General features: G+C 39.5%; 2 protein-coding genes across 5 annotated transcripts in view; one reads left to right on the top strand and one right to left on the bottom strand.

Moving 5' to 3' along the window:
• SWT1 (SWT1 RNA endoribonuclease homolog) overlaps positions 1-9943 on the bottom strand; it is an 82941-nt gene extending 72998 nt beyond the window's left edge. For 3 of the 4 annotated variants that reach the window (XM_045838710.1, XM_045838712.1, XM_045838713.1), the window contains exons 1-4: positions 9535-9672; positions 5459-5548; positions 2916-2999; positions 1294-1352 (exon numbers count right to left, since the gene is read on the bottom strand). In XM_045838710.1, coding sequence (XP_045694666.1) covers positions 1294-1352; positions 2916-2999; positions 5459-5539 — 224 coding nt within the window. In that variant the 5' untranslated portion in view covers positions 5540-5548; positions 9535-9672. Of the gene's footprint in view, positions 1-1293; positions 1353-2915; positions 3000-5458; positions 5549-9534; positions 9673-9807 lie in introns of those variants that run through there. The other variant, XM_045838711.1, reaches the window with a different exon arrangement.
• Positions 9944-10084: 141 nt separating this feature from the next.
• The window catches only part of TRMT1L (tRNA methyltransferase 1 like), a 28886-nt gene continuing 23815 nt past the window's right edge, over positions 10085-15155 (top strand). Inside the window, exons 1-2 of the mRNA XM_045838714.1 lie at positions 10085-10334; positions 14066-14173. Coding sequence (XP_045694670.1) covers positions 10097-10334; positions 14066-14173 — 346 coding nt within the window. The 5' untranslated portion in view covers positions 10085-10096. The remainder of the gene's footprint in view (positions 10335-14065; positions 14174-15155) is intronic.

Here is a 15155-nt window from a genome sequence, read left to right as displayed (position 1 = left end):
AGCGCCTGTCACACCTCTAGGCACTGGAGTGGCAGTGGAAGACACAACAGGTAGAGTCCTTCCCCCTAATTAGATTACAGTCCAGCATTACCAAGAGATGGTAATAAAGTGACTTCTCAAATACTTATGAAAGAACAAATTATAAACATCTCAGAGCTTTCACAGGAGTTAAACCTGACTCTTCACCTGGTTTTATTTACTTTGCTATCTAGTCCTACAAAAAGACGGCCTGTCATTATTTATCTGTTAATAAGTAACAATAAAAAAAACTAAATTGTTTTTATTACTCTTTTAAAAATATTCTTAATTTTTCAATTTCAGTTAACACACAATATTGTATTAGTTTCAAATTTACAACATACTGATTACACTCTTATGTAACTTATGAAGTGGTCATTTTAATACAAAACTTTAAATTTTATTGGACCTTGACTAGCACTTAATGGTATATCATGTAAGATGTCAACCATATTAAAGAAAAATCAGGAAAACAACATGCAAAACAAATAAAATTTTTAACAGGAACTTGTAGTTATCTGAGCATTTCCATATTCCTATTTTATTTGTTCTTCACAATAGCCCTGTGCTGCATATTTCATGGAAATCTATGCACCATGTTTTATATGGTCATAATTAAATAAAAATTCAACATTATCATACCTTTTAAAACACCAACAAATTAAACTTTAAAATGACCTCTTATCAACTAGTTTTGTGAAATGCTACAGTGCAATAATTCAGGTTTATATTCACAACCCAAAATACTAAAGTTCTGAGATCTTTTTAGATAAATTAGACATACAGCAAACATGCATTTTTTTACAATTGAGTATAACATCAATATTCACCCAAGGCTGAATATCAACATCCTAGATTGAACTCTTGCAATAAAGAATGTGTAATTTTGTAAAAAATTAATTATTATAATTAGATTATTTAAAAATTTAGTAACCAACATTTTAAAATATGACAGTGCAGAACAATAATTTCTCAATATTATCAGTGGCAAGATTGCTCTGTTGTGTCAAAATCAAATCACTTGAGATAAAAATCTACATTTTATTTGATAGTATCTTTTATGTATAAAGAATTCTGAAATGTTTTATTTCACTCAACTTTTCCTCAAATTTATATTAAGACAATTCAAAAATCATAAAATGTGATGTAGCTAGAAATATCTGCATTCAAAATAGTACTAATCACAGTAAGCCAATGATTTTGCAAGTCTAATTATTTAGATTCTCAATTCTAGGCCAAAAAAGTAAAACATACCAAGAAAAGGGGGGAATTTACCTTTTCAGATCTTGTCTTCTTTTTATATTACAGTTCGGAATGTCTATATGATCTGATTTCTGAAAGAAAAAAATATACCATTTAACAAATATAAGTTGTGCAGTGGCACTAGAGTTACAGGGAAGGAGACTAGGAGACTATTTGTTTTTCCCCCTATTTACATTCTAGTGAACAGGTTCACACAACAATTTAGTCAATCCTTCCAATAATCTAACTGAGACAGATATTATTATCATCCCCATGTTACAGATAAAGTACCCAAGGCTCAAACAGAGCAAATTATCTTCCTCAATGTCACACAGCAGGTCAGCAGCAGATCTGTCTAATCTCTACTCTCCCACCCTTTCTCTCTATGTATTCTGGGACACAGGCTAGGCACAAGAAAAATAAGAGAAGAACAGGATATAGCCCTGTCCTAAAGAGCTTAAAGTAAAAAATAAAGAGAAGTAGAGGAGTATGTACGAATAACCTAATGTAAGGACACAACTAAGTACCGAAGCAGAAGAGTAGACAATAAGTTGTAAGACTGTTCAAAACATCAACCACCAAAAGTTAGAACATACCTAGGAAGAAAAGTGGACAAAATAGATGCTAAAGGTTGACTATAGATTGAATAAAGATTAATGGGTAAAAGAAAAAAGGCATTCTCAGCTAAGAGTTAGAGTGTGACCAAATGAGCGTCCTGAATGACAAACTGAAAAGGGAGTAAAGGTTTTTTAACAGAGAGGAAATATGATGAAATCAGTGTCTGAAGAAGGTTAATATAGCAACAATAAGTTGAAACAGCAGTTTCATTATATGAAAACACACAAGTTCTTAAAAAACAGTTCTGCATGCAGGGAACTTCCACTACTTTTTCTTATTACCCACAACTCTGTGGCTATCCTGACATAAACCTAATTACAACTTGAATGTGTAAGTGCTTCACCAACCACCTGTGCACTAGCTTCATGTGTTTAGTTTGCTGTCACTGCTTCTAATTATTTGTGTGAGAGTGGAAAGAACTCTGGACTTGGCTTTGTTGCTGGACACAGCAGGTCCCTGAATAACACCATTTCCTTTATCATTTCATTATAACATTGATGAGATGCTATAGGAACTTAACTCTTATTCCTAGCAATTAGCCTACAGTAAAATCAGTTTCATTAGAAATCACTTGGCATAAAGGTCACAGAACCTATCTATGACATGAAGTGAAAATTTGCTGTATAATTTTGTGTCCTTGGACAAGTCACTTAACCTTCTGGGTCTTGATTTCTGAGTCTGAAAATGCAAACACCATATCCTCTTTGGCTACCTCAAAAGAAAATTGTAAAGACAAATATAACAATACATAGAAAAAGACTTTAAAATGTCTAAATTTAAATCCATGTTATCTAATCCCAAATGATAGGGCTTATCAGCACAAATAAATAAGGAACTTGATAAATGGTTTTTGGTGAATGAAAGGAACTAAAAAAACCCCTGCTGTCTTTCCATTGGCTATCAAAAAGCAAGTATAATACAAAGAAAAAAACTAATGAAACAGCAGTGGAGGAATTTACATCATAAACTTTCTAACTGTACATACAAACTCTAATATAAATAAGTTTCAGAGTTAGTTATAGTATCTAAACACTTACCAGTTTTCTCTTCTCTGATGAACCATATCTTCTAGAGGAAGATGAACTCGTAGAACTTGCCGAGGTCCTTTTATCTTTCTTATCCTAAGAATGTCATTTGGAAAAAAGGGAAAGAAGAGCACAAAATAAAGCACAGTATAAGACAACATTATTTCCTCACTGTTATAAATCAACATTCCTTCTACATTAATAATAAATTTCAGCAGGGAAAAATGTTCAAAGGCACACAAACTGGTAAGAGGAAGAGAAGTCCAACTCGAAGGTAGATTCAACTAGAAATCAGAAAATCAAGGTTCTCTTAAATTAGAGATGAGAATGGATACAAGTGTCACAGACAGCCAGATGACAGCTTGGGTAAGGGCCCTAGGAGGTGGCATGGGCATGGAGGAATTCGGTCTTCTACCGAGCAAATCCATATACCCAGTTATTTTTCAGTGGGTCCTGAATTCAACAGACCCAGGACAAATATATTCTCAGTACCTACCATGTGCCAATGATATTCTAGACAGTGGTGACAGATTAATGAAAAAAACTATCAAAGTCCCTACCCTCAGGGAAGTGAAAATCTAGTATAGGACTTTACACGTAAGTAATATATTTGGTGTGTCACACTATGCTACGGAAAAAAATAAAGCACAGAAGAGAATCAGGAAATGCTGGCAGGTGGGGGTTGAGGCCGTTGCAATTTTAAAGAGTCAAGACCTAGAGAAGGGATGGAACAAACCATGAGAGTAGGGAAGTATCTTCAGTTCAAAGGAAAGAGCAGCAAGGGCAAACCCCTGTGGCAGGAATGCGCTGGCTTGTTGGAACACAGCAAGGAAGCCAAGAAGTGGAGAAAACAGAGGGGGAATGAGAGGGAGAGGAGATGTGGAGAGTAGGTCACCATGTCCGCCCCAGCACGGATTGTAGCTTTCTTTGACTCCGGATGAAGGGGAAAACCACTAGAATGTACTGAGTGAAGGGGTGACGTGATCTGACTTACCTTTAAATAGGATCACTCTGGCTGCTGTGTTGAGAACACAAGGAGGCAAAGGCAGAAGCAAGGAGATCAATTTAGAAGCTATTGCAATAATCTAGAAAAGCAAGTCCACCACCTTGATCAGGGTGATAGCAGCGGGGAGGGAGTCAGACTCCGAATACATTACTGAGAGAAAGAAAGCTGATAGAATTTGCTGACAGACTGAATGCAGGTAGAGGATGAAGACCAGGGTTTGTGATCAAGCAACTGAAAGAACGGAATTGTAATTTACCAAACTGGGAAAACTGAGGCTGGGCCCTTGAAAGGTTATTGTTTAAGAAGATGACACTGTGAAGAAGTCACTAGCGAGGAAAGAAAATCAGACCTGAAATCAGACGAACCTGATTTTCTTTCCTCACTTAGTCTCAAAAGCTAAGTGAAGAAAGTGTTTGAAAGAGAAGGTGAAATGAGTTTGTCAAATATTGCTGATTGGTCAAGTCAGATGAGGTCTTAAAACTGACCAATGGATCTAGCAACATGGGAACCACTGCTGGCCTTAATGACAACATATTTGGAGGAGTGATGGCAAGAAAAGTCTAGTTCAAGTAGGTAAAGGAGAATTGCACACAGCATGTCAATTCCTAGTGTCAAATAAGGTTGCATAGATCAAGGCCACACTCCAGGGTCCTCTTTCCAATTACTAGTATACCTGGGAGGCCAAATTAGTAATCAGGAAGTTAGTAAGCAAAGAACAAACACCAAAAAATGTAACAATCTAGAAGATAGTTCATTCAATGATAAAAAAAAAAAAGCTTTATGAACTAAACTGCTACCACAGAAGTGACTTCTTTAGTGAATACTTACCTTTGCCAGACTGTCATCTCTCATCTTGGATGGTAATGTAGCATGAACACTATCTAACTTTGATGATGCACTACACAGAGTACTCAGAGTCTACAATAAAACTGAATGCAGGGGATTTTGCTTGTTTTGGTTAAATCAATCACGCGGCAGCCTTGCTTCCTGGAGACAACACCCAGCTCAATTATTTAGCTATCCTAAATTTCACCCACCAAAAACACTGCTTAGAGTACTGTTCTGACAGTATCAGGAAAAGGAACAGGGTTAGCATGCATTCCCTACCCTCAGCCTCCTCCCGATTTTGATTGGTGAGCACATGATCCTATCCAATGCAGAGTAAATGCAGAAGGGAGAAGAGGTGGGAAATGGTCTAACGGTGAATTATTTCTATGAAAAGGAGGATTCTGGGGAGGGTTAGAATTGAAGTCAGAAATGCGTAAGCAAATTACTTACCTCTCTAAGTTTTGGTTTCTTCATTTGTGTAATTGGGACAAATGAAGACATTTGTGTAATTGTATAATAACATTACCTACCTGATAGAGTTGTGAGGAATAAATAAAATAATGCAAGCAGAGAACAGGAAAAACAAATGACTTCCCCTGGGCCAAAAGGGCAAAACTATATGCTTACATATGTCATTTGAAAACAAAGGAGTATTTTTTGCATTACACAAAAATAAACAGTAAAGAAGGGTGTCTTTGGGTTAACAAATCAAAATTCTTACTTCTTCATCAAAGTTGGATAATGAGGTGATGTCTTTTCTCTGAGATGTCTCTGTTTTTCCACAAGAGTCTTTGTTGGACATTTTGAAAAGCTAAAATAAACAGTAAAAACACATTATGTGTTTTTCATCACCACAACAAACAAAAATAACCTTAGAAATTATTCCTTCCGTTTTTTAAAGGTTGGAGTTTTACAAACCAATTTCCACTTTCTAACCACCCCTAAGATGACAGGACTCTCTCACTGTTCCATTTTATTTCAGTTATATTCTCCCTCAGAATCACCTGTTCCTTTCCTCTGGCTTCATCTATCACCTTTTCAGGAATGACTCTCAAATCTGTGCCTTCAGCTCTGACTTTTCTCAAGCATCACATCACTATTTTCAACTGCCTGCAGGACAACTACATTTTGACCCACCCACACCTCAAAACCAATTAGTCATAATGTCTTCATGTTCCCGACACACCCTCTCTGTCACTCATGGAGGGAGTCTTTGGGCGAATCACATTCATTTTTTGAGCCTGTTTCATTATGTGTAAAATTGAGACAACCCATCCCAGCAGGGTTTTGAAGGACTCAAATGAAACAATGGATATTAAAAATACCTTGCACAAGGCAGCGCGGTAATAGGGTCTAAATAAAGACTATCAGACGTGACTGTCTTTCTACTAGCTCCCTAAAGAGCAAATTACTCTCTATTAAAAACTTAGGAGGTGCTCATAAATGCTTGCTGAGTGAAAGAATAAATGATTCTTTTCTCTTTTTTAGAAGATTCACTCTTTAATTCTGAGCCATACCAACACCTGCCCACTGCATATCTTCTGTTACCTTCCCATGCCAGTCTTACTTTTCCAGCACTGCGCCGGCCAACTCAGTACTGTTGGCTGCTTATCCCTGCCCACTCACTCCCCCAGAAAAAGCAACTAAGACAACCACAGTCATTCCATATGGCAATAAACACTGTCGAGTTGGAGTATGCCAAAAGCATCCTGCTCTGAAACACAGAGGCCAGAAAGTGGGAACATCACCAGGACTGCTGGGACAGGAAAATATAAAAGGGGGTCTAGAAGCAAAGCCCCAAGGAGAGTTTATTGCTGGTAGTAGTGCATACTAAGACTATCAACATAAAGGCTAGAAACCAAGCAGTTGTAAATACTCCTGGTCATGCTCACCGTCAGGGAAGTTCTATGAAAGAATGATCCACTACATAAAATCAAACTTCTAGAATGCTTCAATGAATACGAAGAAAAGAAAAATGCTGATAGCTAATACAGACTCTGGTCAGCAGTGTCCACAGTGTTGTGGATGTGATGAAAAAAATCACACGGACTGCAGAAATCCTATGGAAAAAAGGGACTGAATGGCCACTCTCTGAGTGAGAGAGCACCCCGACCTTTACCTGGACAAGCTTTTATTGCTTTCTGGGAGCATTACGTCAAGGAAGGTCCTCATTCATTATTCTTGGGTTTGCTTTAAGTGATTACTTCTTACAGCTAACAAAGGAAAGAATGTTGCAAATGCAAGGGAATGATAAAAGTGATTGGTCTGGTTACATTCCATCCTTGGAATGCTTAGCACAGACTTTAAGGAGTCACTTCAAAGATATACATTAAACATCTGCTGTCTTAACTCAGAGTGAGGGAGTCTTAGCAAAAGCAAGCCTCACAGCAGCCTAGATACAATGCAGGCCTGGTCCCCCATGGGAACACTGAACTGGGGGCCTGGCTCCTGTGTGCCCCCTGGCACCTGTCAGTTTTCCGAACCAGAGCTAAGCTACATTCACCATTGCCATGTGGACCAGTTCCCTATAGATAGCTAACAAAAAATATAATAATAAATATTATTAGAGAATACTCAATATGGACTTCTAAGAGCAGATTCCAAATTACCCTGGAATTTGGCTTTGCAAGATAACTTATGGCAATATTTGAATTCACAGTTGAGCTTCCAGATTAATCATCTTTTTGCTGTAAGGATTCCCATTCCACTTGGGGTGGGGCAGGCACAGTGCAAACAATGCAATAAAAAAACAATAATTTCCATAAAGTGAATTGCTTAGAGGCAATGGACTATATAATGGTTATATAATTCTTTTTATAATTTAAACTCAATTCATGTTGGTCTGATATTGCTTTGAATACAAAATAATGCTAATTTAAAACTCTTATCTGGAAAAAAATAAAAATGTTCTTAAATAAACCTCTTACCCACAAAACAAATTGGAAAAAAAAAAACACTGCAGAGAGTGGTCTACTGAAGGAAAAACACCTCTATGTTTACTATGGCAAGTGCTTTACATTATGGCAAGTGAATTACAAAGTGTGAAATTCAAATTGATTTTATGAAAATCGAAATATAACCTAAATGAGAGGAGACCTCCTGTGCTGGCCAGCCTCCAAAGTGGCTCCTGATGATCTCTGCTGCCTGGTAATTACAATCTTCTGTAGTCGTCCTCTCTCACAATAAACAGGGCTGCCCTGTGCTTCCAATAAGATATTGCTAAATGGCGTATGTGGCTAGGTCATACAAGACATTGTGGCTCGGCCCTTCTCTGTCTTAAACTGTCCATTCTAGAGAAAGCCGGTCACCACGTCATGAAGACGTTCAAGTAGCCCACAGAGATACCTACCAGCAAAGAACTTCGGCCTCTTGCCAAAAAACAACCCAGTGCCAAGAACGTGAGTGAGCCACCTCTGAGGCTGATCCTGAAGCCCTAATCGAGCCTTCACACTGGCAGCATCCTCGCCAGGTATTTTCACAAGCTCACAAGAGACCCTGAGCTAGACACATCCAAAAAGCCACTTCTGAATTCCTGACCTATTGAAACCGTGGGGGAATAAATGTTTATCGTTTTAAGCCACTAAGCTTTAGTATAATTTAGGCAGCAATAGACTAGTAATACTCACTTGCCGTGCCTTCGTGTGCATTATAGAAGGGATTTTTATACCCACGGTATGAAATCATTATACCCATGTGTAATGCGCATCCCTATTTTTTCCCCTCAAAAATTTGGGCAAAAAGTACGCATTATACACAGCAAAATACGGTAATTCTTCAAACTAGGAAGATTCCTTCTTTAGGATGTCTCAAGAGCGGGACCGTGCCTGGAAATTCTCGCTAAAATTCCCACAGAATGCACATGCTCAAATCTAACCCTTCTCATCTTGTTTTCCAGCTGGTAATAAATGATGAGATCGACACGCTGAATCAAGCTTTCATTAACCACCTAGTTTTCAGAAGGAAAAAAATAAAGGATTCTTGGATGATGGACAAATAGCCACTACTCATTTCTGTAAGCATTATGTATTATTATTCCATTTTTAATTGTCTTCCACCTGAAACTAAAAGAGGCTTCCCTCTCCTGTTGCCAATAACGTTCGGGCCCGTCCCAGTCAGAGAAGCGAAAAACTTTTTTTCCCCCGTGTCCGTCCCCGCGGGCTCGCACGAGTGCGATTTAAACTCCTGCAGGCCTAGAATAAAGGTAAAAGAAGTACTACGGCGGGGCTGGGGCCTCTCTGTCACATGCCTTAGCAAATCTGAACTGCAACAATCAAATGGCCAAAGCTCCACGCACTCAGAGTTCGGGTATTAAAAGCCTGGACACGAGCGGGGACCGGAGGGAAGGGGGCGGGGACCGGGCACTTTTCCACCAGACGCTTACATCCACCAAGCAGCGCTTAAGAAACTGGGAATGTGTAGATTAAAGCCGAAGTAAAATAAGAGTGTTCGGGTCACGGTGTGGGTAAGGGTGCGAAACGAAAAGCAGACCCCAACTCCAATCAGCCGGACTGACAGGCAAGCTCGTCAGCGGCTCCGAAGTCGCGGGGACCCACGGCGTTCGCGGGACGTGACCAGCCTCTACGCAGAGCGAGAGACAGCCCCCAGAGGCAGGGCCGGGCCAGAACCACACCCTTCACCGAGAGGACTCGACTCCGGGTCCGCCCACAGAGTCGCCGGCCGTAAGCTCCGGTGGCCCTCGAATCCCCCGGTCCAGCGAGCAGCCGCCAAGGTCCGGGAGTAAGAGGAGGAAGCTACCCAGAAAAACGTCTATGAACGTCCCCCATTCCCCAACCTTACCAGTGCCGGGGGCAGGGGCGACTCTGGAGTCCCAGCCGGGATAAAGAGACCCCTGAGCCCGAGGCCCGCTGGGAAATGTAGTTCTGCACTCGGACCCCGTTACCACTCGAAGGCTCCAGAGCGACCGTTTAGCTTTGCATTGACTTTCTTCTGGGCTTTAGAACTCCGGCTCCGCCCCCGTCGGCGCGGTGCACCCTGGGAATTGTAGTCTTGGCTTGGTTTAGGGTTTGACGGCTGAAACGGAGACGCACTGTGGAAACAAAACTCTCTTACCTCATTGGTCGCCTTCGCTAGTTCGCTTCTGCGCAGTGTGTGGTGGCGTCGTAACGCCTCAGGGAAAGGGAAGCGGATGGTTCCGCAAATCGCTGCCTCTGGCTTTTAATTTTTCTGTTGACAGGCTTTGGTCACTGATCCTTCATCTTTTGTTTATTGCACGCATCCCGCCCTCCCCACTTGCTTACCCACTCCTTGGATCCAGCCCTCTGGGCATTCACGCCTGTTCTCTGACCCCGCCGTAAGCCCCTCCTGGTCCCCGGGCGGGTCTGGCACGGAGGCGGTAACTATGGAGAATATGGCGGAGGAGGAGCTGCTTCCCCTGGAGAAGGAGGAGGAGGTGGCCCAGGCCCAGGCCCTGATCTCGGCCCCGGACTCGGCTCGGGTCCCAGCTCCGGCCCCGGACTCGGCTCCGACTCCGGATTCGGTTCCGACTCCGGCCTCGGCTCCAGCCCCAGCCCCTGCCCTGGCTCAGGCTCCGGCCCTGTCCCCGTCCCTAGCCTCTGCCCCTGACGAGGCTGAAAGCAGTAAGTGCAGGAGGCCCAGGTCTTTCTGCTGCAGGAAAAGCGAGAAAGTGCGTCTTACTGGGGAGGCCCTTCTTCAGTGGGATGGCTTTTCTGGGGAAAGGCAGGTTTAGCGGAATGAGGGCGGCAGGAGGGACCCGCGTAGCTGGGTACCCGGCCACAGAATGGGAGAGGTCATGTCCATAAACCTCGCGGACGTCGCGATGAAGGTTATGGGGAGGCCAGGGGTGGTACAAAATCAGTCTGAGGGCTTTTTCATTGAAAGGTTTTTTAAATTTTTTTTTCCTGGTACCCAAATAGGAAGTTATGCCTAATCTGGTAGTTTCCCTCAGCTTCACACCAAGTCCTTTAAAATGTGACAGTAACCGAGGCAACCCGTGTTTACTGTAGTAGATCCTCGCTGCCAAGATTTAGAAATAATTGCTTTCAACTAGCTTTTATGCTTCGACATACACAAAAGGATGGGTTTTTCTCATTTCATTTTCTATAAAAGCTTGCTAACGAAAAGAATTTGAGGATGATGAGTAGTTTAATAGCCGGCCAGATTATGGATGTCTTCCCTCAGACATAAATACCAATTGAGTATTGTGCTTCATTCCATCAGAAGTCAGCTGTTGGAAAATTAATAGGCGATGTCGTCTGTGCTTCTGAGTATGCTTGCGTATTTTCTAAATGGTGATTTATTGGACCATAAAGGACTTTAAAAGATTAATTAGTAACATTTTCTTAAGAATCTTCTGAACATTTTTTAAACGTAAGGTCTAAGAAAGTTAAAATTATGATCCATAAATTGACCCTTATGCTCTTTCTGTAACAAAACATCTTAAATTCATTATCTTTCCTACTTGTAGGCTAATTGTGAGTTTAATGTCATAAAACACTTGGATAGTAATCTAATAGAATTATTTTGCTATTTTACAAGATGTTATAGTAGATTCAAGAGTAGGGCTGATCATGGAAAAGACAAAGCCAGGTAGGCCTTCATATAAATCAGAGCTAGTAGGTGCAAATAGGTCAAAATAAGGCCAGTTGTTTCTTTACCCACAACTGCAGTGGGGATAGAAAGGGTCCACTCTCCTAAAGTTAGTTATTCTCCCTACCTCACTTCTGTGTATATTAATCAGACGAGGTTTAGCAGCTTTAGGGAATGCATGCTTTCGCTACCTCCTCACCATCAAGAATATATTAAAACAGTTTAAGGAGATTTATTCATGTTTTCTAAAATTTTCAAGTATATAATATGAAGAATGCAGTGTTTGAGTAACCTGGAAATGCCTTACTGGGACAAATACGTAACAATTGAGAAATCTGAAATGCATTAGAAATACATATTAATTACATTTTAGGAATTATTTCTAGATGGTCTAATTAGTCCTTTGAAATCAGTCGTAAGTAGGCAAGATGAAGATGGCATACCTGAAATAGAATTGAAAATAGAGGAAAAAGTAACAGAAGTTGTAAATGAACCTCCTAGCATTCTGGACTCCTCTGATTTAATGAGATTTGTCTCTTGACTTCTGGATTATTAGTGTGTTGCAATAAGGTTGAGTAGATTCAAGTACAGATTGATATCTGCTATCTTGAACCAGAAAGTGATTTCAGAGATGCACATAAGCATATCATGAATCTTTAGACAGCTCTTTGGAAGTGTTCTTCAGTAGTGGACCACAGGATTTTCTATTTCCTCTTCTAATTTACCAGGCCCCTTTCTCTTATTTTGTATCACTTAGTAGTTAGAATGATTTCAAAAAGCACATCTTTATATAGTACTGTATATCTTGTTTTATATGCAGATCTTTGCACCATGGAAACCAAAAGCCTTTATTGTTACAAATTAAATAGTTTGGTTTATATACATGGATTTATCACTTGAATTATCTGACCTGGCAATTAAAATGGGGAAAAAATTGCCTATTTATAGAAATTATATCATAATTCCTTTGAACAATCCCCGAATTAAGTAATAATGTGTTCTGATTTTCTCATGTAAAAATAAGGTAAAAATTTGTATTTTAATAAATTTGAGCATGGCTGATAGCACTGAATTGAATTCCAAAATTATAGACTAATTGTGCTGCTGCATCCAAAAAGATCAATGATTTTAAAAAATTTAACAGACTTTACTGCCTGCTGTTTGCAAGTTACTGCATAGCCATTGCAAAGATAAATAGGACCTAGCCCTTATCTTACTGCTTATTAATGGGGGGGACAGACAGGGACACAAATTATATAGAAGGGTAAACAGAGAAACTGGGAGTGAAGCTTGAAATGGAATTAGGTAGGACAGTAACAGTATCAAGAATAAAACTTAAAAGGCTGAAGGTTCTAAATTGTGTAACTTGATCGTATAGTGAATATTAGAGAGCCTTCTGGTTTATCCCATCATCTCCTGTCTCATTGAGGATCTTTTCCTAACAGTTATGTCCTAGTCTTATGTATTTAGTCTCCCACTTTGCAAATATACTTTTCCAAAATTTAGAAGTATGTCATTTGAAGTTTATGAAATATTTGAGAAACCCGAAAATGTGTTACTGAGACTGATTTATATCTAGTCCGAATCCAGCCTGAGCTCCAAGTACAATTCAGCTGGCTACTGGACTTGACTACACAAATACCAGTAGTACATCAAACCCATTATGTCAAGAACTAAATTCCCTTTTTCTCTTCCTTCTCCTTTCTGCCAGAATTGTTTTCTTCTTCCTTTATTGGTTAATGGCACCATTATTCTCAATGATACAAACTCAAAATCTTAGACTCGTTCGTGAATTTACTCTTCACCCTTACTTTACATCCACATCCCAAGTTCTTTGCTGCTTTACTTTTTTTTACCTTCTGTTCTCCTGCACCTTTCCATTCTCACCTCAATTACTGATTCTTGGTATGACACCCAGAGATACCCTTCTGAAACACATTCCCATCATATCATCCACTTCCTCAAAAACCTGGACAGACTTAACATTGCCCAAAGAGTAAAGGCCAAACTCACTTGTATAAATTGTATGCCTTTTTTTATCTCTACTACATTTTGGCTGCATATTTTTCTACCAGCTCCAGTCAGCCGGGGGCGGGGGGGGGGGCGATAGAAAAGTCTGTATTTTTTTAATACCCCATGCCTTTGTTTATGAAGTTACTTACCTTCAAAAGGCCCACCACCGATTCTCTACTTATTGAATTCTATTTATTCCTTAAGTCTTCAGTCAAATGCCTCTCCTTCAGTGAAGACATTCTGAAAAGGCACTTGGAATTAATTACCCTTTGCTCTGTATACCTACATTATATTTACCCTAAGTATTCATTTCATTCTGCCTTGTGTTGTAGTTCATAGTTAAATCTCTCCTATCTGATTGAAAGTTCTTTGAAAATAGGAACATGACATGTTTCTTCAGTGTTTTGTACGGAACAGAAACACTTTTTTGTGGAATTATATTGAATAATTAGATAAATTTTAAAGCTGTGAGGTTACACAAATGTTTCTTCCCCCAACTTTTTGCATCTTGAGGCACACTTGGCATCTTATAAACTGAGCCCTAGCAGTATTCCCCATCTAGGTGTCAGGGCGTTAGGCTGCAGGAAATAAAACAAAAACTCTGTGAAGTGATGAATAAAAAGGGAACTGGAACATAGATTTTTTTTTCTTTTTTAAATTTTTTAAATGTGTTCATGTATGTCTTGTTAGTTTTTTTTAATATAGATTGTTAAAATGTAATTTTCTAATTCTTAAATTTTCCTTTCAGAGAGACACATCTCAATTCAAAGACAGCTCGCTGACTTAGAGAAGTTAGCTTTTGAAACTGAAGACTTTGACTCTTCTAGTTCATTGAACTCAGATAATCTTGATGCAGGTATTTCCATGTTGGTGGGGTTCTTCCCCTTAATTTCTAATGCCTTGTCATCTTTCAACTCATGAAAAGTCTAGGAATAGTCTTATATATTCCATGGAACTAGAGCAGTAGTACTGGTTAATACCTTTTATTCAGGAAACTGATATGCAAAGATGATGTTCAAATCAGTTACTTCACAACTGCTCAAGGAAATTACTCTCTCATGGGTAGATAAGAGTATATGTATTCTGAGTTAAACCTTGCGTTTGGCTATGAATAACAAAAATCCCCGAAAAACACTGCCTTAAATAATATGGAGGCTTATATTCTCACATGTAAAATAAGTACCAAGGTGGGCAGTTTAGGCTGGGCCAAGAGTTCTACAATTCTGTCAATGCCCCAAGCTCCTCTCTTTCTGATTTGCCATCCTTGGTGCTTGGATTCCATTCGTAAGATTACCTCATGGTTTTCTGAAGTAGAGTGACGTTTTTTAATCCTCACTCAGGACATGTTTATAGATTTTAGTGAGAGACACTGGTGTGAGAGGGAACCATTGATGGGTCATCTCCCATATACGCCCCAGCCTAGGATTGAACCCACAACCTAGAAATGTGCCCCAACCCAGGGATTGAGCCTGCAATATTTTGGTGTAAGGGATGATGCTCCAACCAACTAAGCCACCCAGCCAGGGCAAAGTAGGCTGAGTAAATTGCATCGAATAGTGAGGGGAAAATGGAGACAACTGTACTTGAACAACAGTAAAAAAAAGAAAAGAAATCGTGTATATACTTGCAATGTGCTATATATGAAAGGTATTTATTGGATTAAACTTTATTAAGTGGGCTCTTGATTACTTCTATATATTTCTATTGCTTTAAATCTGAATTTAAAGCTTTAATTCTTTTGTACACTATCAAAGTTTTTATTTGAGGTACATTTCTAATTAAATAAGACTTCTATTTTGATGATCCAGAATCTTTCCAAAAATATGCTAATAAAGAAG

This window comes from Phyllostomus hastatus, unplaced genomic scaffold (assembly GCF_019186645.2).
Source record: "Phyllostomus hastatus isolate PE091 unplaced genomic scaffold, TTU_PhHast_1.1 phas_contig_283, whole genome shotgun sequence".
Taxonomy (NCBI): domain Eukaryota; kingdom Metazoa; phylum Chordata; class Mammalia; order Chiroptera; family Phyllostomidae; genus Phyllostomus; species Phyllostomus hastatus.
This window is presented reverse-complemented; position numbering and strand designations above follow the sequence as displayed.